Genomic DNA, 20,242 nt, shown 5'->3' on the forward strand with positions numbered 1-20,242 from the left:
ACTATCACACCTTTACTTTTTTTTTTTTACTTTTTTCCTTTAAGGAAAAAAAATACAACTTACTGAACTTAAAAACAATTGTAGTAGAATGCCTGTCTCGAATATAGGTAGGGGATGGGAAGGAGGAAGGGGGTAATGTTACACTGGTGAAGGGGGGTGTTCTGGTTATGACTGTAACCCAAATATGATCATGTTACTTAAAATATATATATTCAAAAAAAAAAAGAATAAGGGGACTGGAAAACCTGTCTAGAGTACAGGTGGGGGGGTGGAATGGAGGGAGATTTGGGACATTGGTGGTGGGAATGTTGCACTGGAGATGGGAGGTGTTATTTACATGACTGAAACCTAATCACAATCATATTTGTAATCAAGATGTTTAAATAAATAAAAATATTAAAAAAAAAAAAAGAAAAATGTGGGTGCATTCTTGTTCACAGCAGCAGCCCCCAGTCTGAGTCTTGCCTCTACCCTTAACTAATTCTGGAACCATAGATATCAAGCATGCCTTGGGGAACAGCCTTGTAGGAAAGTTTACCTTCTTGAGTCCTGAAGTCATCCTCAGCAAAGATGTTGAAGTTGCCACATAGCCCACAGGTCTTGTTGAAGTATCGGTCTGACAACAACACCTGAAAGTGGCCATCGCCGTCGATTCTGGCCACAAAGCCATAGGCCTCACTGGAAAGCTTGTAGTACCCAGCCTCTGTTTCCACGTACAGCCCTTTGGAGGCATAGGGCATGGAGACGCTAGAGGGACAAGAATGAACTCAAGATCTGAAAACAATCCAAGTGCCTGTGAACAGATGAGTGACTAAAGAAACTGTGGTACATCTACAAAATGGAATACTATGCAGCTGTTAGGAAAAATGAAGTCATGAAATTTGCTTTGGCATGGATAGACATGCTGAGTGAAATGAGTTAGAGGGAAAGGAACAGAAGTAGAATGATCACACTCCTCTGAGAGTTGTTTTTTTTTTGTTTGTTTTGTTTTTGGTTTTTGAGCCACACCCGGCATTGCTCAGGGGTTACTCCTGGCTGTCTGCTCAAAAATAGCTCCTGGCAGGCACGGGGGACCATATGGGACACAGGGATTCGAACCAACCACCTTTGGTCCTGGATCGGCTGCTTGCAAGGCAAACACCGCTGTGCTATCTCTCCGGGCCCGAGAGATATTTTTTTTTTTAAGTATAAAAATAGGGGCCGTAGAGATAGGATGGAGGTAAGGTGTTTGCCTTTCGTGCAGAAGGTCCGTGGTTCAAATCCCAGCGTCCCATATGGTCCCCCGTGCCTGCCAGGAGCGATTTCTGAGCATAGAGCCAGGAGTAACCCTTGAGCACTGTCGGGTGTGACCCAAAAACAAAAACAAAAAAAAGTATAAAAATAATACCCCAAAATAATAGAAATTACTAGTGGGAAATGCAGTTAAGGTAGATGAAAATAATAGTTGGACAGGATCATTTTGGACAAAAACTGGGAATTGAAAGGAAGGTGCGGGCCCGGAGAGATAGCACAGCGGCGTTTGCCTTGCAAGCAGCCGATCCAGGACCAAAGGTGGTTGGTTCGAATCCCGGTGTCCCATATGGTCCCCCCTGCCTGCCAGGAGCTATTTCTGAGCAGACAGCCAGGAGTAACCCCTGAGCACCGCCGGGTGTGGCCTAAAAACCAAAAAAAAAAAAAAAGAAAGGAAGGTGCATGATACCCCCTTAGTAACAATATTCCAAATCATGGTGCCTAAAAGGAAAGAGAGAGAGAGAGAGAGAGAGAGAGAGAGAGAGAGAGAGAGAGAGAGAGAGAGAGAGAGAGAGAGAGAGAGAGAGAGAGAGAGAGAGAGAGAGAGAGAGAGAGAGAGAGAGAGAGAGAGAGAGAGAGAGAGAGAGAGAGAGAGAGAGAAAATATCTCATGGATTTAATTAAAAATTAATAAAAAACATTTTTATTAAATAAAACAAATGGGCTCTGGGTATGGGTTTCTCCCACATTTATGGATGCCCATACAAACAAGTTCCTCTGTAGACAACTTTCGACCCCACCCCTATGTTTAGACCAAGATGCAAATTGCCTGAAGCCCTGGAATGGAGTCTGGTGATGCCCTCCTCCTCCCAGCCCTGCCATTGGCCTTCTTCAGGCACTTCACTCCCTCTCCGCAGCCCAACTTCTTCATCCTTTCTGGTCCAGACACAGAGTTTCTGACTTACATTTGGTTGCCTTGCAGAATGGTTCCGTTGACAAACAAATGAATGTCAAAAAATTCACCCAGATACACAGAGAGACTCACTCTTTGGCCATTTTGGAAGTCCCCTGAAAAAAAAAAAAAGAGGTAAGAGGGGGTGATGATTTCCCCCAAAATTAAATATAATTTATTTATAACTATTCTCTATAGAATTTTATCTCAGTGGAAACTCCCCACTACAAATACACACACACCACATGTACAACTGTATCTCCCTAAAAACTAAAAACACTAACTTGCTCATCTTTCCATTTCTCTAGAAATAGTTCTGTTAGGTACAGAACTCTCTTTGAATCTCTTTTATTACTCACAAGAAAAAAGCCAAAGGATGGCCCGTCCCTTCTGAGAGCTTACAATCTAGGACCAGGTGTCCTTGCTTTTCCTAAATTCACATCAAGCACTTCATGAGCAGGAAACACTATTCTGGCACCTGTTTCTGAACTGAATTGCACTTTGATGACCAAAGAGCTTTAATATAAGTTTTGCAGACCCCATTCTAGAGCCACATGGGGTAGACAATGTGCTCCACTCCTGCTCAGTTCCTGCCCTAGAACATGTTCTCCCAGCTGGGCATTCACTTTTCCTCTCTGTATTTTTTTAGTTTGTAGTTTCTGTTTGGTATAGTTCCATTATGCGAGGGGAAAAATTCATATAAAATAAGTAGTCATGGGCCTGGAGAGATAGCACAGTGGTGTTTGCCTTGCAAGCAGCCGATCCAGGACCTAAGGTGGTTGGTTCGAATCCCCGTGTCCCATATGGTCCCCTGTGTCTGCCAGGAGCTATTTCTGAGCAGACAGCCAGGAGTAACCCCTGAGCACCGCCGGGTGTGGCCCAAAAACCAAAAAAGAGAAAGTAGTCATTGCTTCTTCATTTTACAGGGACATTTTACCAAATGTAAAATTTGGTACAGTTTACCAAATTCCCTAGAATTGTTCAACTTTCAGCTAGCAGGGAAAACCAAATGCAAGATATGACCAAATTGTTTCAGTGAATGAACACATTATAAAACAGCAGATGAAAGCAACCATGAGTTATTGCTGATAGGCACCTAACAAATGACATTTAAAGCTCTCTCTTAGGATAAGCTGGACCATAATCCCTGGGTAAAATAGGATTTGGGAACTAGAGAACAAGTACAAATGAAGGCACTTGCCTTGCATGTTCTGATTCTGACTTGATCCTCAGTACATCATATGATCCCCTCAGTCCCTCCAGAAGTGACCCCTAAGTGCAGCAACTCGGTGAAGCCCCAAAACTTTTGTAGTAGTGGTGTTGGTGGTAGTAGTAGTAGTAGTTGTTGTAGTTGTTGGAATAGTTGTAGTAGTAGACAGCCTGATAGTTCAATGGGCTGAACCACAAGCTTTGCAAATTGAGTCCATTCTGGGTTTTATGCTCAACTCTACATGGTCCCACAAATTCCACCAAAGTGACCCCAACATACATACCAGTGTGACCCTTCAGTTCAAGAGTTTCATCTTAGTCAAATGAACATAATTCTCCAGCAAGTTCCCACCCTAGCTGCTATAATTAGTAAGAATGTAATAAATAACCCTCGGAATCGTTAGCGAGGGGCTCAACACGGGCCACAAAACCACCTCTGGCAGGGGAGTGAGCATCAAGCGAGCACAGAGAGGAAGGGGCAATGGTCATTGGCTTAAAAAAAAAAGAAAGAAAGAAAAGAAACAAGCAATAGGTGTTTGCAGCATTATGAAGATGTAACAGTCCTCAGCTAGACCCTGACTGCAAGGTCCTAGGTGTCCAAAGATATCTGAGGGGCCTTGGGGCCTGAAAACATTGGGGAACAACATTTTCAAAAGCTGATTCTTGGGCCCTGGTGAAAGGAAGTCAGTGAGGATGTGAGGACACTTATGGTGAAGAGAGAAAGAAGAGGAGAAGAGAGGAGAGGAGAGGGGAGGGGAGGGGAGGGGAGGGGAAAAGAAAGGGAGAGGGAGAGGGAGAGGGAGAGGAGAGGGAGAGAGACAGAGACAGAGACAGAGACAGAGAGAGACAGAGAGAGACAGAGAGGAGAGAAAGAGAGAGAGAGAAGAGAGAAAGGAAAGAGGGCTCAGTGGGGTTCCTGAAGAATGGGGCCCCTGGTCCTAGCAGAAATGAACCTTACTGAATCAAGGAACTAGGACTTTTCCAAGGAGGGTGAGTCAAGTGTAGGCTCCTTAGCAAAAGCAGTGGGAGGTTCAGGAGAACAGAGAACAAAGGAACTTAGGCCAGGGAGTATGGAAAGACTTGTTTACACGCCAGCTGCGATCAAAGTTTAGATCACCAACATGGTTAAGAGAAGACACAGGCTGCTGGACACAATTACCACCTGTAACCTCCCTCTCTCCCTTCCCTCCCCCTCTCACTACCACCACAAGCAAGGATAAGCCTGAAAAGACATGTCTGTGATAAGGTTTCAGTGAGGAACACATATACATGTGGAGAAATAATCTGTTCTACAAAAATGGAATCTAGAATGGAGTTTCGAGTGCTCTTAAGAGCTTGGGACCCCAGGGAAGGCTCAGTGACCACCACTGTTCAAAAGTAGAGATCCAGGTTAACACTGTAGGAATGGAGAAGTGTGTGGGGGTGCCCAAGGTCAAGAGATTGTTTCCTGCTTGACAAAAGCATGGTACCTGGCACAAAGCATGAAGAGGTTATAGCTTGGGCAGAGAAGGGCCCATCATGATCATGACAGTTGGAAATGATCATTCTAGACAAGAACTAGGTACTGAAAGGAAGTCAAGTGATGACACCTTCTCAGTAATAATACTGCAAACCACAGTGCTTAAAAGGAAAAAGGGGACTAAAAGGAGAGAGAAAAAAAGTGCCACAGAGGCAGGCTGGAGGTGGGAGGGAATGGTAGGAAAATTGGGGACACTGGTGGCAGGAAATGAATACTGTTGAAGGGATGGGTGTTGGAATATTCTATGAAACTCAACCATCAACCACTGCATAACTTTGTATCTCACAGTGATTCAATTATAAATACATTTTTTTAAAAAACATTTTGCATTTTCACTGAGAGCAGTTTTGCAAAAAGCAAACCTTTATATGGAGTGAGCTCTCTGACAGCAGAGAAAAATGAACCAAACTTACTATCTCAGCGAGGGGACCCATGGACAGAAAGGTTAATGGCAAAGTGTTGAGTGTGTGATGCGGGGATGGTCACTGCTGTCTCCCCTCTTGTGTATGTTTGCAATTTTCCACAACAAACTATGGAAAAACAAGCTAATGGGACAGCCTGACTCCATCCTCCACTCTGCCCATCTCTTGGGAGTCCTCCCGTTCTTAACGTTGGCTGTGGACCAAAGACCAAATCCCTTCCCAGGTCTCTTCAACTGCTAATGCTAATCCGCCCACCCTGGCCCCTGGAGGGAATCCAAGTACCAGAACACAGCTCCCTTCACCTACTGCTGCCTGACAGGGAGGAGGGACTCTAAACTCAAGAGGTTAGATCTGCAGGGGACCCCAGACCTCATCTTCTCATTAATCCATTCTCCCAGGCTTTCTCTGCCAGCCTATGAAGCAGACCGGTGGGCAGTGGTGGGGGCGGTGTTCAGCCACACTCTCTTTTTGAGCCAAAGACAGCTGCCTCCTATGCATAGAAGAGGATTCTCTGAGCTTCAGGCTCTCCCTGTGGGCACAAGGGATGTACTGGGCACTGTGGGAGAAACCAGTGTCATCCTGTAACCTGGGAGCATTGCTTTTCAAAGCTCCCCAAGATGTAAAGCCACCTGCACGATGTATCTCTATGTCCCTTGGGAGACAGAGCTGGAGTTAGGGAAGGAGAAAGTCCAATGAGAAAGAACTAGAACCTGACATTGATCAGACATACTCAGTGCTATAGGATTTTAGACACAAGCACTCGTGCCCTCGCGCACACAATCTGGGGATGGGCACAGCCAGCAATGCTTGGGGAAACCTCCCACAGGGGCTGAGTGAGGGAGGGGCATTGGGTGCCAGAAATCAATTCCAGGCCTTTTAACTTTGCAAAGCACGCAGTCCAGGGGCCAGAGCGATAGCACAGAAGGTAGGGCATTTGCTTTGCAGGGGGTTCGGTCCCTAATATCCCATATGGTCCCCTAAGCCTAAGTAACTCTTGAGCACAGAGCCAGAAGTAATCATTCCTGAGCCTCATAGGATGTGACCCCCAAACAAACAAGCAAAGAAAAAATCATACTCCAGCGTTTTGAGTAGTCTCCTTGGCCTGTACCACCTTTTTTTTTAAAGTAAATTATGAAATCATCTCAACACCAGGAATCATGGGATATGAGCCCACCCAGGTCGCCAACATTTAGGACACTTGCTCATTGTCACAGCTGGCGAGTGGGGTCAGTTCTCAGAAGGTTCTCAGAAGGGCTGGCTCTCTATGTCCCAGGAAATCTTTGCTGGGAGCTGAGCTGAGACCCAGACAGGATGACAAGGGGTGCAGTATGTCTGGGATAGAGCCCATCGCTAACTAAGCTGCAAGAATCCCTAGAGTCCCAGACTTGGGCTGCCAAGGGGACACTCTCAGAGCAGCCAATCAAGGTTTCAGGGAGGTGAAGGGATTTCTGAGTCTGTGCCCCAGGGAAGTGTCTGCCCTCAGGAAAACACACTCTGGTGGCCTGCAATCTTCGGAGCTCCTAGAAATACAAGTGGCTTTCGAACTGTTTTTGCCCAGAAAGCAGACCAAAAAAAAGCACCAGGCATCAGGTACCAGCGAGCACTCTTACTCCCATTTCCTGTGGCAGCAGTGCTTCCTCTGTGTGCTTAGTGTGTGCTTTGTGTGTTAGTGTGTGTATATATGAGTGCCTGCGTGTGTGCGCATGACTGTGTTCATGTGTGCTTATGAGCGTGCATGTATTATGCCTAGTGGTGTTTTGGTGCATGTGCGAGCTTGTGTGCCTAAGTGCCTATGCATCTGTGTGTTTGCGTGCCTGCAGAAGCCCTTGGGCCCACTCCTTGTCATTTTCCTTCCTTTTTCAGAAATGGAAGCAACCATCATCACAGCGAGCCTCTGACCCAACTTTATGACTCAGCTTGCAAATCCCTGGCATAGACCAGATGGATTCCATTTTACAGAAGGAGGAAATGAGGCCTGAGTGTCTGGGAGGCTTGTCCCCTAAGTGCTATTGACACTTGGAACCGAAAATGTCTTTGCTGTGGGAAGCTTTGTTGCACAACAGGGTCCTGAGCAGTCCTGATTTGCCTCAGAAATTTGGCCTCTGGTTGTCCTGAGCTGGCTTGCTAGTCACACCCTTCCCTGCTAGTCGCACCCACTCAACCCTCTAGAGAAAGTTTTAAAGTCCTTCAGTATTCACTGCCCAGTGCCCTCTGTTGGGAATGCTGGGTTTTCGCTGTGAACCTGGGGCAAAGCCTACACCGGGGTCTCCCCAATCTCTCTTCTTGTCACAGGCTGTTGGGGTCAGTAACAGGGATTCAGGGGAGCCCAGAGCTCAGCTGCCCACAAGGGTAGGGGGTACTCTGAGGGACTCAGGAGCAAGCTAATGATCTCAGTCACTGGAATTTAAAAACATTTGAAAAGTGCCCAGAAACCCTAGAAGAGATCCCCACATACTCCCAAATTTCACCAATCCACATGCATGCTGCTACTTCCCAGAATAACAGGAAGAACTGCTAGAGGTGTTCCCCCTCAAAAAAGTCAGAATGAGCCCCCCTAGTCCCATGCTACTTTCCCCATGTCTCCCCTCCTTCCTGTCTGAACACTTAAATTCTGCCAAGGAGACGGAGATGTAAAGGCAGGACTAGCTCCCTAAGGAAGTGACTCAATGGGTTGGCGATTTCCAGCTCTCACCCTGGAGTGGGACCCCATCCTACAGCAATGGGGTGACAAGTTGAAGCTGACAAGCAGAAGCTGTCAGCACTCCTGGTCTAGCCCTGGCCTTCTGTGCCACAAGCCAGGAGAACCACATTCTGCTTGGGTAGGACCCTGGGTCAAAGACAAGGCTGTCCCCATCCTTTGCACCAAGTGGTCCTCCATGCTCGGATATGAGCACTTTGCCCTGGATATTAATAAGCTCCAGAAGCACGCAGAGACAAGAGGAACTTTTGGATTTAAACATGAGGAAATAGGAGAACAATGGGGCTGGCTGAGTTCTGGAGGACACAGTCAGGAGAGGAACTGGAACTCCAGTGTTCAAAGATACGAAGCCCTCTTTGACTCAGGGTCTCACCCCTCAATAGTGGAACTCCCTCCCCAGCCTCATTAGTTGATTCTTCTCTTCCCAGTCAGTATCCCTCTATATCGTCTGTCCTGGCAGGAAAGGGAGAAGCATTTCTCTGTGGTGTTAACTTGGTTTTTGGTGAGAAGTTAAGTCCATCCTCCTATATAGTACGATTGGTCCAGAATCTGGCAAAGCGAGTTACCATCAAGTATCAAAAGGGACATTTATCAAGAGGATGTGTGTGTGTGTGTGTGTGTGTGTGTGTGTGTGTGTGTGGAGTCATTCCTCTGAAATGTTTCCAAATAGTGAGGTTTTCTCAGTGCTCCTGAACCCCTGATTGCCAGCTAAGGACAACCAGAGGCCAAATTTCTGAGGTAAATCAGGGTAGGTGTGCTGGGAAGCAAGGTTAGAATTGAACCTAAGGGGCCAGAGAGATAGCACAGCTATAAGGCATTTGCTTTAGATGCAGAAGGATGGTGGTTCTAATCCCGGCATCCCATATGGTCCCCCGGGCCTGCCAGGAGCGATTTCTGAGTGTAGAGCCAGGAGTAATGCCTGAGCGCTGCTAAGTGTGACCCCAAAACAAAACAAAACAAAACAAAAAATTAAAAAAAAAAAAAGAATTGAACCTTATAGCAGTTTTCCAAGTCTCCACCATGCTCGTGTCCCATAGGGAAACCTTAACCATTTGGAGGCTTTCTATCACTAAATTTGAGGGAGTGAGACACACTTGGTCTTCAGGGACTGTTTAGAAAATGAGGAAGGTGGGCCCGGAGAGATAGCACAGCGGCATTTGCCTTGCAAGCAGCCAATCCAGGACCAAAGGTGGTTGGTTCGAATCCCGGTGTCCCATATGGTCCCCGTGCCTGCCAAGAGCCATTTCTGAGCAGACAGCCAGTAGTAACCCCTGAGCACTGCCAGGTGTGACCCAAAAAAAAAAAAGAAAATGAGGAAGGTGAGTGAGCCTGACTTTAGATGGCATTGCTAAGAATTCCCCAGCCCTGATTCCTTCCACTAACTGTCTCCAGCCCACCTCACAAACACCCCTGCCCTTTATTAATCTACATTTATTTTATTTATTTATTTATTTATTTATTGGTTTTTGGGTCACACCCGGCATGCTCAGGGGTTACTCCTGGCTGTCTGCTCAGAAATAGCTCCTGGCAGGCACAGGGGACCATATGGGACACCGGAATTCGAACCAACCACCTTTGGTCCTGGATCGGCTGCTTGCAAGGCAAACTCCGCTATGCTATCTCTCCGGGCCCTCCATTTATTTTTGTAACATTCAGCACAGCAACCCCTATCTACCTACTACAGAAGCCCCCCAACATTCCCCATTGCTGTGTTCTCTAGGATCAAGTCTTTCCTACTATCCAAGAGTCATGGAGAATTTTGTTTGAACCTGTCCTTGACTTCTTTCTTCCCTAAGGCTGTAGGTCCCACCACCACAAGGTTTTGAACATCCCTTCCTCACACCACACACACTTGAATCAGGTTCAAACTGGGCCCTTAAAAGTCACCAAATTCCAGTTTTCATCACTGCCTTCAACCTCACCTGCGGCTTTCACAAGCCCCAAACCATGGCTCAGCTCCTCCCTGTCAGCCACTGGGAGGAGTATGTAGCATCCTTAGCTTGAAGCTCATCATGTGTAGAACAAGATGACTCTATGTCCCTACATCCCAGGACTGCTTCGATGGGTGCGATGCTAACAGAGGCATGCACCATGCACCACTATTCTCTCAAGAACGTAAGCATGACTCGTGTCAACTTTATATGCTGAATTTCACCAGGAACCTATAGCAACCACTCTTCCTTTTCGCTAAGTATGGTCATATGCTCTGACACTGACTTGAATAACACCATTGAGAGATCTAGTAATTATCATACATTAACCCTTACTAACTAAGTTTGGATCATTCCATTTGTGATTTGTGTTGTAACAAACAAGACGAAGTAAATGTTTGTGCTTACAAGAGAATGGGCTGGGGTGGCAGGTGGGAAACGGGGCCACTGATGGAGGTGAAGGTCACACTGACGGTGGGACTGGTGTTTGAACATGCAATGCCTGTATTAGGACAACTTGCTAAATCACAAGTTGTTTTAAATTATAAATGATAAAATTTAAAACAAATGGGCTTGTGACAAAGCATCTCTGGCTCGTATCTCTGGATGCTTCAGAGCTCCCTGAGTAGTGAGCAATATCACTGAAGGAATTTAGAGCCTCTCTTCAGCCCACCATGCTCCTATGATGGAGAGAATCCAAAAACTATTCTGACTTAAGTCCTGAAAAGGGCTGCTGCCTTTCCTACTCTTGGTGTGTATCTTTGAGCTCAAGCTCCATTGGAAAAATAGGAATCACTCTCCTGCACCCCCATCCTAGGCACCACCTCCTACTCCCACTCTGAATTCCCCCCTTTTAGTGCCCAGGACTTACCAAAGAGTGAAAAGGAGTGTTTGTGGCAGTCCCCAGCCAGGAGGTAACTGCAGTCTCCTGCAAAGCTGTACATGCTGTCATCAAAGGTGTTGATGAAGTCCAGCCCAAAGAGGCTGCATCGAGCCATGGAGCGCCGGCCAGGGGCTCCTTCTGCGCCCAGGGTCCCTGGAGAGAAGAGAGAAGCTACCAATGTGAGCATAACCAGGATCAACTCCACCTCCTCAAGCCAGGTCTGCCTCAAAGAAAGGAGAATTTGTCTGCTAGAAGCAGAGCTGCAGGAAATCCTTTCATTCCGACAGGAGATTAAAACCATATGGCTAAATAAGACAGAGGACTCAGCAATAAGGAATAACAGGTTCTCAGGACATCTATTCATTTTAACGTCAATAACTCGCTCATTTTAGATGGATTCCCTGCTCACTGGGAAAGCATAGAAAAAATAACAAGTTCAAAGCAGTTGTATCTTTTGTATGATTGTATCATTTATCTATGATTGTCAATAACTGGACTATGGGGGTTGTCTTTGCCTTCCCTTCCAACTGCAGAGGTTTGGCAGGTGTGTAATCATCCTGACTAAACTCTGAACTGTTTACTTCTCAACCTATGATCATGACTGATCATGTCATTGTGTGCCCTTTCTTAATGTGACTTTCAGTGGCTCATTACATTTTTTTTTTTTTTTTTTGGTTTTCGGGCCACACCGGTTTGATGCTCAGGGGTTACTCCTGGCTAAGCGCTCAGAAATTGCTCCTGGCTTGGTGGGGACCTTATGGGATGCCGGGGGATCGAACCGCGGTCCTTCCTGGGCTAGCACTTGCAAGGCAGATACCTTCCCTCTAGCGCCACCTCGCCAGCCTCTCATTATATATTTTTGTGTGTGTGTGTGTGGTTTTTTGGGTCACACCCGGCAGTGCTCAGGGGTTATTCCTGGCTCCAGGCTCAGAAATCGCTCCTGGCAGTCACGGGGGACCATATGGGACGCCGGGATTCGAACTGATGACCTGCATGAAAGGTAAACGCCTTACCTCCATGCTATCTCTCTGGCCCCTCATTACATTTTTTTAATCAAAATGTGTATGGCTTAACCTAGCTTAGTGTTAGATGTTTAGGTTTTTTTCTAAGCCTCCTGATAAATAAAAATCGTTTGACAGCACTAGCAAGATGGGATGTGGATAGAATGCTTCCACTACATGCAGCCAACAAGGCTCAATCATGCCAGGAGTGATCCCTAAGTGCAGAGCAAGGAGCCCCTAAGCACTGCTGAGTATGACCCAAAATCTAAAATTGAATTAATTAATTAATTAAATGAATTGCAATAAGCATTTTGATTCATTAAGCCACTAGAGCTTCAAACAGATTGAATTCTTTTCCTTGTTTTTGATTTTTGGTTTTTGTCCACACTTGGATACACTCAGGGGTTACTCCCGGCTCCATGCTCAAGAAATCAAGGGGCCGGGCGGTGGCGCTAATGGTAAGGTGCCTGCCTTGCCTGCGCTAGCCTCGGACGGACCGCGGTTCGATCCCCCGGCGTCCCATATGGTCCCCCAAGCCAGGAGCGACTTCTGAGCGCATAGCCAGGAGTAACCCCTGAGCATCACCGGGTGTGGCCCAAAAACCCAAAAAAAAAAAAAGAAAAAAGAAATCACTCCTGGCAGGCTCGGGGGATGCTGGGGACCAAACTCGGGTATGTCCTGGGTAGGCAGTGTGCAAGGTAAACAAACACCTTACCACTATGATATCGCTCTGGCCCCCCTTTTTTCCTCTCTTTCTCTCTCTCTCTCTGTGTGTATGTGTGTGTGTGTGTGTGTGTGTGTGTGTGTGTGTGTGTGTGTGTGTGTGTGTGTGTGTGTGTAACACACAGCGGTAAACTCAGTTCAGTTCTCTGAGCCCCCTGCAAAAGATCTCACCTGGCCAAAGAATGCAGGGACTGTAACCAATGGCCCCAGTCCAGCCTGCGACACAAGGTACAAACTGCTTGCCTGAGTGATCTTCGCAGGGACGCCACAAACTCTCTGGCCCTCAGTTTTTTACTCTGGACTCTGGGCTGTTCACCCAGACATCCTCCATCAGCCCCTCAGAAACTGACACCTTTCCCTTCTGCTCTCTGTGGCTCTGGTGTTCGCAGGCTTCCCTCAGAGAACTTTGGCAGGCATCTCTGGAGAAGGGGCCAAGGTCCCAGTTGCTCTGTAGTATCTTGCCCGCCTGGGTAAGCAACCTAGGTAAGCCACCTGGGCAAGCCAAAGACCATACAGACTTAGAACAGGCCCAAGTTGAGGTTGTACACTCAGCTAAGCTGAGTTCCGAGAAAAGGTGTTCAGAAGGCCCTGGGGTGGAAGTGAAGACAAAGAGGGAGGCAGGCCTAGAAACTTACCTGGCAAGGTGAAGGCCAGAGCCAGCAACACCCTCATCAGCGTGATGGGCATCATCTGCAGAGGAGGAGGAGAGCAGAGTGAGACGGGGAGCAATGTCAAAGAAATGTACTAAAGGAGCTACTGACCAAAAACCTGGAGGGATCGGAGCTTGATGCTGGACCCTATATCTCTTCCCTCAAAAAATGAAAACTTGGGGCTGGAGAGATAGCATGGAGGTAAGGCGTTTGCCTTGAATGCAGAAGGACGGTGGTTCGAATCCCAGCATTCCATATGGTCCCCCGAGCCTGCCAGGAGCGATTTCTGAGCGTAGAGCCAGGAGGAACCCCTGAGCGCTGCTGGCTGACCCAAAAACCAAAAAAACGAAAAAAAGAAAAAAAGAAAACTCATCACTATGAGTCAGGCCCCCATCCCCAAAGAACAAGCCAGAACCTGGACTCAGGAGAAAGCTGTGTTCCCCCTAAGCCTCAGGCCCCGTCTTACCCTCCATCTCCCTCCTTCCTGCTGGGCTGGTCAACACTTTGGGAAGCTGGCATATTTTGAGTTTTGGTTTCCAGGTGTGAAGCCTGAATTTGGAATTTCCCAGCCAGGCACCCATCCTGGAAGACAGGTACCCAGCACAGTGCCCAAACGATGCCCTGGCAAGATCAGGGGTCAAGTAACCCTAGATCCAAGCAGGGTTCCCTGAGGTGTGGCCATTGCCACATTAGACACAGATACTGGAGCCTGGCTGGGGGTTACACACTCCATACTGCTCAGAGCCCTCTCTTCTGGAAAAGGTTTTTGGAAGAAAGAGGCCAGACTGTCTCTGTGCATGTAGGAAGGGTGAATCTTGCTGCCTAGGGCAGCATCTCACCATGTATGGTGTGAAGGAGGTCCCCAACCTACTACACATTGTGGTGGAGGGGACCCCCAGTTATCAGAAGCGACCACGTTTTGGTCTGAGACATGCCCCCTCAGATACCCTCCCAGCACTTGGGACTTACTTGGAAGGTGCCCATAGCTGAGGGCTAATATGTGCCAGTCATATGTTCTTGGCAAGTAAAGCTGGGGCAAGTACAGGGACACCCCCCCCCCAGACATATACCGGAGGTGGTAGGAAAAGAAGTGTGAGTGGGGATCTGACTTTGAACAACACCCCAACAAAGTCTCCTGGTGCCACAGAAGAAGCCCAATGTCACAAGGTGACAAGGGGTTCACTCCTGATCTTTCTTCCATTATGGGGTCTGCCCTCCTCCCCAGAAACCATACCTTCTCCAGCATAAGGAACTCGGGAGGAGTCCCAAATCCCAGGGGATCAGCCACCTCAAGAAGGTGCTTCAGGCCCTAGGCCATGCTCCCAGCAGCACAACCACGCTGGGCTGAGTGAGCCGGGGCTGCAGACTTGGACTCGGCTGCTGCCCGGAGAGATAAAGGCTGAGTGGTGACGTCCGCTGGCCCCCCCTTTCCCCACCACAATAGCTACAAGCTGCCACAACAGTGGCCAGTCCACCTCTTCATTAGCAGAGGAAACAATGAGCGGAAATGGTATTGGAAAGACCTCCAAGATGATAAGGCACTCAGCAACTCCATGGGACCTTGGGGCCATTGAGAGCTGCCTCACCACAGTGGAGCCCTAACACAACACTGTAGCCATTCCTGCTCCTCCCCGGAGACAGGAGTAACCCAGAATGTTGGTGATCCCTGACCAGGTCAGTGTAGAATCTGAAAAGGAAGTCAGAGCTGATGACAGAGTTGCAAGATCTGCCTGCTAGGGGCAGACTCCAGGCAAAGTGTGGAAAAATTCCTCCAGCAGAGCCAACTGAGCTGCCATGTTCGGAGGAAGGCTTCTAGTCTGCGAGGCATGAAGAAGTCTGCATTGGCTCCTGACTAGAATAATCCCTCTAAGTGGTTGGTTGATGTTGGGGTTCGAGGACAAGTTAACGGTGAGCTGCCTTGATGGGTGAGAGTGATACTAAAGCCAATCCAGGTTTGATCCCTGGCATCACATATGCTCCCTCAAGCGCCACCAGGAGTGATTCGTGAGCACAGAGCCAGGAGTTAGACCCTAAGCATGGCTAGGTGGCCTAAAAACAGAGGCAAAAATGAAAACAAAAAGACAAACTGCCTGGTCTCAATCAGGCCTTCATGAAAGCAGGGGTGGCAGGGTTTGAGTAGGACACTCAGCTCCCTGAGACTTTCACTTACCTCAGGGGCCTTCATTTCTTATACACACAAAACACACACCCCCCCAAAAAAATACATTAGAGGTGCAATCACAGATCACACACACCACACACACAATGTATATGCTTAGAAAAGCACCTCTTTTTTTTTGGTTTTTGGATTTTGGGTCACACCCAGCAGCTCAGGGGTCATTCTATGCTCAGAAATCGCCCCTGGCAAGCATGGGGGACCATATGGGATGTTGGAATTTGAACCACCATCCTTCTGCATGCAAGGCAAACGCCTTATCTCCATGTTATCTCTCCGGCCCCAACTCTTAATCCACATATACCACCAAAAAAAGTGATGCACAAGCAAACATGCACAATATACATACAACCACATACAAATGCACATACTGACATATATATTCACCACTCAAACACAGATGTATATACACCATACCAAAAGCATTACATATAGTACCACAATCACACACAAAAACCACACACAATACATATAAATATATACCCACCCCACCATACACAAATACACATCTGCAAAGCAAACATATATAATATGCACTGATTACATAGACACATTGTCATACCACACACACCGACCATTCATACATACCACAGTCACATCACATATGCACAAGCAACACACACGAATGCCTGCACTGCATACACCCCCTCCTAGTCTTTCCTTTCAGCCATTCCCAAAAGATGAATCCCCAATATCCTCTACTAAACTAATCCCTGAAGTCGGATGAGGGCAGGGGAGTCAGGCCCTATCTGTGGCAGCTTCAGCCATATTGAAGTTTGAAGCAGCTCTACAGCTTGTCACATCATCTCTATTGTCCCCAGACTTTGGGAAACCTCCTGTCCCCCAATCTGCCCCATTTCCCATGTACTTGCCAGGGCATCATCTAACCCTTGTGCTGAACCCACAGTCTGGTTAACGGAGATTTAGTATTGGTGCCCTGGAGCCTCCCCAACACCATCTGAGACACCTCCCATTCATGAATGTGACAACCATTCTTTTAACTGTATAATTGAGTTAGAAGGAAAATAATATTTTCAAAGACTGAGAAAAGATGAGGACCCAGATTGGGCTCAATGCATAAATGTGAGGTTAGCTAAACTGGGAACTCTCAAACTTAAGGTCCGGAACTTTGTAAGAAATGGGATTTAGGGTTTAAGGTCTAAGCATACCGGGAGCCCCCAGACTTGTGTCCAGATTTAAATTTTTCATATAGAAAAAAATTATTTTAAAAAACAGGAAACAGCAGGGATGTGGTATGGGGAAGGGGAAATAGCAATAAAAGTTCTTTAAACCAGGGGCCATGGGGGCAATTGGGCTTAATCTCAGGAGGAAAGTTAAAAGTAAGAAAGCAGGGGTAGGGCCAGAGAGATAGCACATCAGGTAGTATACTTACCTTGCACACAGCTAATCCATTGGGTCCATTGAGCCTGCCAGGAGTGATGCCTGAGTACAGGGCCAGGAGTAACCCCTGAGTATTGCCTGGTGTGTCCTCCCCCCAAAATAAAAGAGAAAGAGACAAGGGTATAGCTTCAGAGGAAAGTCAGGGGTCAAATGAGCAGGCATAGGACCAGAGAGATCAAACAATGAGTAGGGCACTTGCCTTGCACATGGCTAACCTGGGTTCGATTTCCAGCATTGCATATGGTCCTGAGTCAGGAGTGATTTCTGAGTGCAAAGCCAGGAGTAACACCTGAATAATGTCTGGTGTGGGTCCCCTATAAAAAAGAAAAGAAAAGAAAAGAAAACGGGGGGGGGGAGAGAGAGCGCGAACAGGGGTATGGCTTCACTATTCCCCTCCAGTTCTTGCTAGGGGCTGCTCCTATAGACAGTAATACCTAAATATTTCTACCCCCACCTGCCGTGGCATAGGCATGCAGACAGAGAAAGTCTGAAAAACACAGAAGAGTTTGAGTTAGGAATAGATGGTGCCTCATTAAATGATCCACAGGAGCGAATAGAAACTAGACCTGTGTCCTTAACTTTAACAGTCTTTTCTGAGAGAACTACTAGAGAAAACACTTCAGGAAGAAGAAAATTAAGCCTAAAATAAAATTGCCAGAAAAAGTCAGCAAAGAAATTGTTAAGTCCAGAGATCCATATACACAGGTAATGATTGCATAAAATAATCATCACGGCAAATTACGGGGTTATGAAAAGTTGAAACCAAAACCTATAGGGAAGGGGTAATTGGAATAAAAATGCATTAGGACTCTTAAAATTCACAGAAGGAATCGGGGTGATAGCATTTTTGTAGGGCTACGATGCATGAAGAACAGTTTAATTGAATTGTTTGCTAAGCCAATAAAGAAAAACGGGAAAATGAAACTGCATTGATCTAGAAGAAATGGAAAAATCAGTACAAATAATATAGAGTAGGAGAAGGCCCAGCATGTAAAGATGATGGTAAACAGAGAGATGCTCAGATCTCTCTTAAAAAAGCACACAATCCATCTGAGAGAGGGAGGGGCCGGAGCCCTAACACAGCGGTAAGTAGTTTGTCTTCCACCTGGCTGACTCAGGACGGACCTGGGTTCAATTCCTGACGTCCCATATGGTCCCAAGCCAGGAGCAATTTCTGTGTGCATAGGCAGGAGTAACTTTGAGCATCACCGTTTGTGGCCCAAAATGGGGGGGGGGGGAGGAATGGAGAGCTCTAAAGATCCAAAATACAAAGATTGAAGCCAAATACAGGGGCATTACCCACTGCATCAGAAATCCAAACTGACCCACACAAGAAGGCAACATTTTTTTTTTGGGGGGGGGGGCCACACCCGGCAATGCTCAGGGGTTACTCCTGTTTGTCTGCTCAGAAATAGCTCCTGGCAGGCAACGGGGACCATATGGGACACCGGGATTTGAACCAACTACCTTTGGTCCTGGATTGGCTGCTTGCAAGGCAAACGCCACTATGCTATCTCTCCGGGCCCAAAGGCAACATTTTTATCGCACTCTAGTTTAGAACAATGCTCAGTGTTCTCGCATCTCTGAAAGCGGCAGTATTTTCATCTCGTCTATGTCTTGGTAACCAAGAGGTGGGGGAGTGTTTCTAGATGAAACAGAATGGGGGGGGGGGGGCAGGGGCACTTGCAGAAAAACAGGAGGTCGCAGAATAAATAGGATGCTGATGTGGTTTGGTGCATTTCCTTCCGACACACAGCATCACAAACATCACCTACAGGTCTGGGTCCTCTTTGGAAGGTGAGAAGTAAGCAGGAAGGGACTCATAACCAAGTTGGGTTCCTACTGCAGAGTACATCCTGAGGAAAGACCACAAAGGTATTTGTTGTGGCAACAGTTGTTCCTTTCAAAAGTGTGAAAGAGCTGCTTTATTTTGTGTAATCAAATGTATCAATACCAGGTCCCCTAGAATTCCAAAGCAGGGTGCCCTGCAAGAGCCCCTTTGTGTGTCTGTCTTTGGTGGGTGGTTAAGCTACAGAGCTACTACCAGCAGACAAAACTAACTACAGTATAAGATAAAAAATCAGTATGCTGGGGCCAGAGAGATAGCATGGAGGTAGGGTATTTGCCTTGCATGCAGTAGGATGGTGGTTCGAATTCCGGCATCTCATATGGTCCCCCGAGCCTGCTAGGAGCGATTTCTGAGCGTAAAGCCAGGAGGAACCCCTGCCAGGTGTGACCCCCCCCCCAAAAAAAAAAAAACCAAGAAACAACAACAACAAAAAAGAAATAAGTACACTAGTTTAATGACTTTAAACTTATTCACTGGATCCAAGAGAACAATGTATGGACCAAATGAAATTAATACAATGTAATGTCCAAAAACAACAACAACAACAATGAGGGGTCGGGGAGATAGTACGGCAGTAGGGTCTTTGCCTTGCACGCAGCTGATTCAGAATGGATAGGGGGCCGGGAAGGTGGCGCTAGAGGTAAGGTGTCTGCCTTGCAAGCGCTAGCGTAGGACAGACCATGGTTCGATCCCCTGGCGTCCCATATGGTCCCCCCAAGCCAGGGGCGATTTCTGAGCTCATAGCCAGGAGTAACCCCTGAGCGTCAAATGGGTGTGGCCCAAAAACCAAAAAAAAAAAAAAACTCCAGAATGGATGATGGTTCAAATCCAGGCATCCCATATGGTCCCCCAAGCCTGCCAGGAGCGATTTTGGAGCACAGAGCCAGGAGTAACACCTGAACACGGCGCCGGGTGTGAACTTCAAAACAAACAAACAAAAAAAATGTAATGTCAATTATATCATAATCTTTAGCAAATGAAGGCAGCGGATGATCAAATTCAATATTTATGCACAATTAATAAAATAACCTGAACATTTACAAACATTGAATAAGTGAAGCAGAAAAAAGCTTTAGTGGAAGTTTTTTAAAATTCCACTTTAGAAACAAATTAACTAAAACATCCTTTTGTAACCTACCAAAAAAATAGTATGTCCTTGGCCTGAGAAATACAGGGAATTTTAGAGATAAAAATAATGCTACTTTCTTTTTTTTTTTTTTTTTTTTGGTTTTTGGGCCACACCCAGTAACACTCAGGGGTTACTCCTGGCTATGTGCTCAGAAGTTGCTCCTGGCTTGGGGGACCATATGGGACACCGGGGGATCGAACCGCGGTCCGTCCAAGGTTAGCGCAGGCAAGGCAGGCACCTTACCTTTAGCGCCACCGCCCGGCCCCCGCTACTTTCTTTTTTTAAAGGAAAACAAGACAGATGCCAATTTCATCACTACTAGTTAATATTTGATCAGCTGCCCAGACCAATACAGTAAAAGAAGAAAATACATATGCTCAGAAAAAAGTTAAATACGGGCCCGGAGAGATAGCACAGCGGCTTTTGCCTTGCAAGCAGCCGATCCAGGACCAAAGGTGGTTGGTTCGAAT

At 46.9% G+C, this 20,242-nt stretch overlaps 1 protein-coding gene across 1 annotated transcript in view; it reads right to left on the reverse strand.

The window, feature by feature from the left end:
- VWF (von Willebrand factor) overlaps nucleotides 1-13,257 on the reverse strand; it is a 143,793-nt gene extending 130,536 nt beyond the window's left edge. The window contains 4 exon segments of the mRNA XM_049771928.1: nucleotides 539-747; nucleotides 2,195-2,297; nucleotides 10,832-10,996; nucleotides 13,203-13,257. Of these exon segments, the coding sequence (XP_049627885.1) occupies nucleotides 539-747; nucleotides 2,195-2,297; nucleotides 10,832-10,996; nucleotides 13,203-13,257 (532 nt within the window).
- Between the last annotated feature and the right edge of the window lie 6,985 nt (nucleotides 13,258-20,242).

This window comes from Suncus etruscus, chromosome 4, assembly GCF_024139225.1.
Source record: "Suncus etruscus isolate mSunEtr1 chromosome 4, mSunEtr1.pri.cur, whole genome shotgun sequence".
NCBI lineage: Eukaryota > Metazoa > Chordata > Mammalia > Eulipotyphla > Soricidae > Suncus > Suncus etruscus.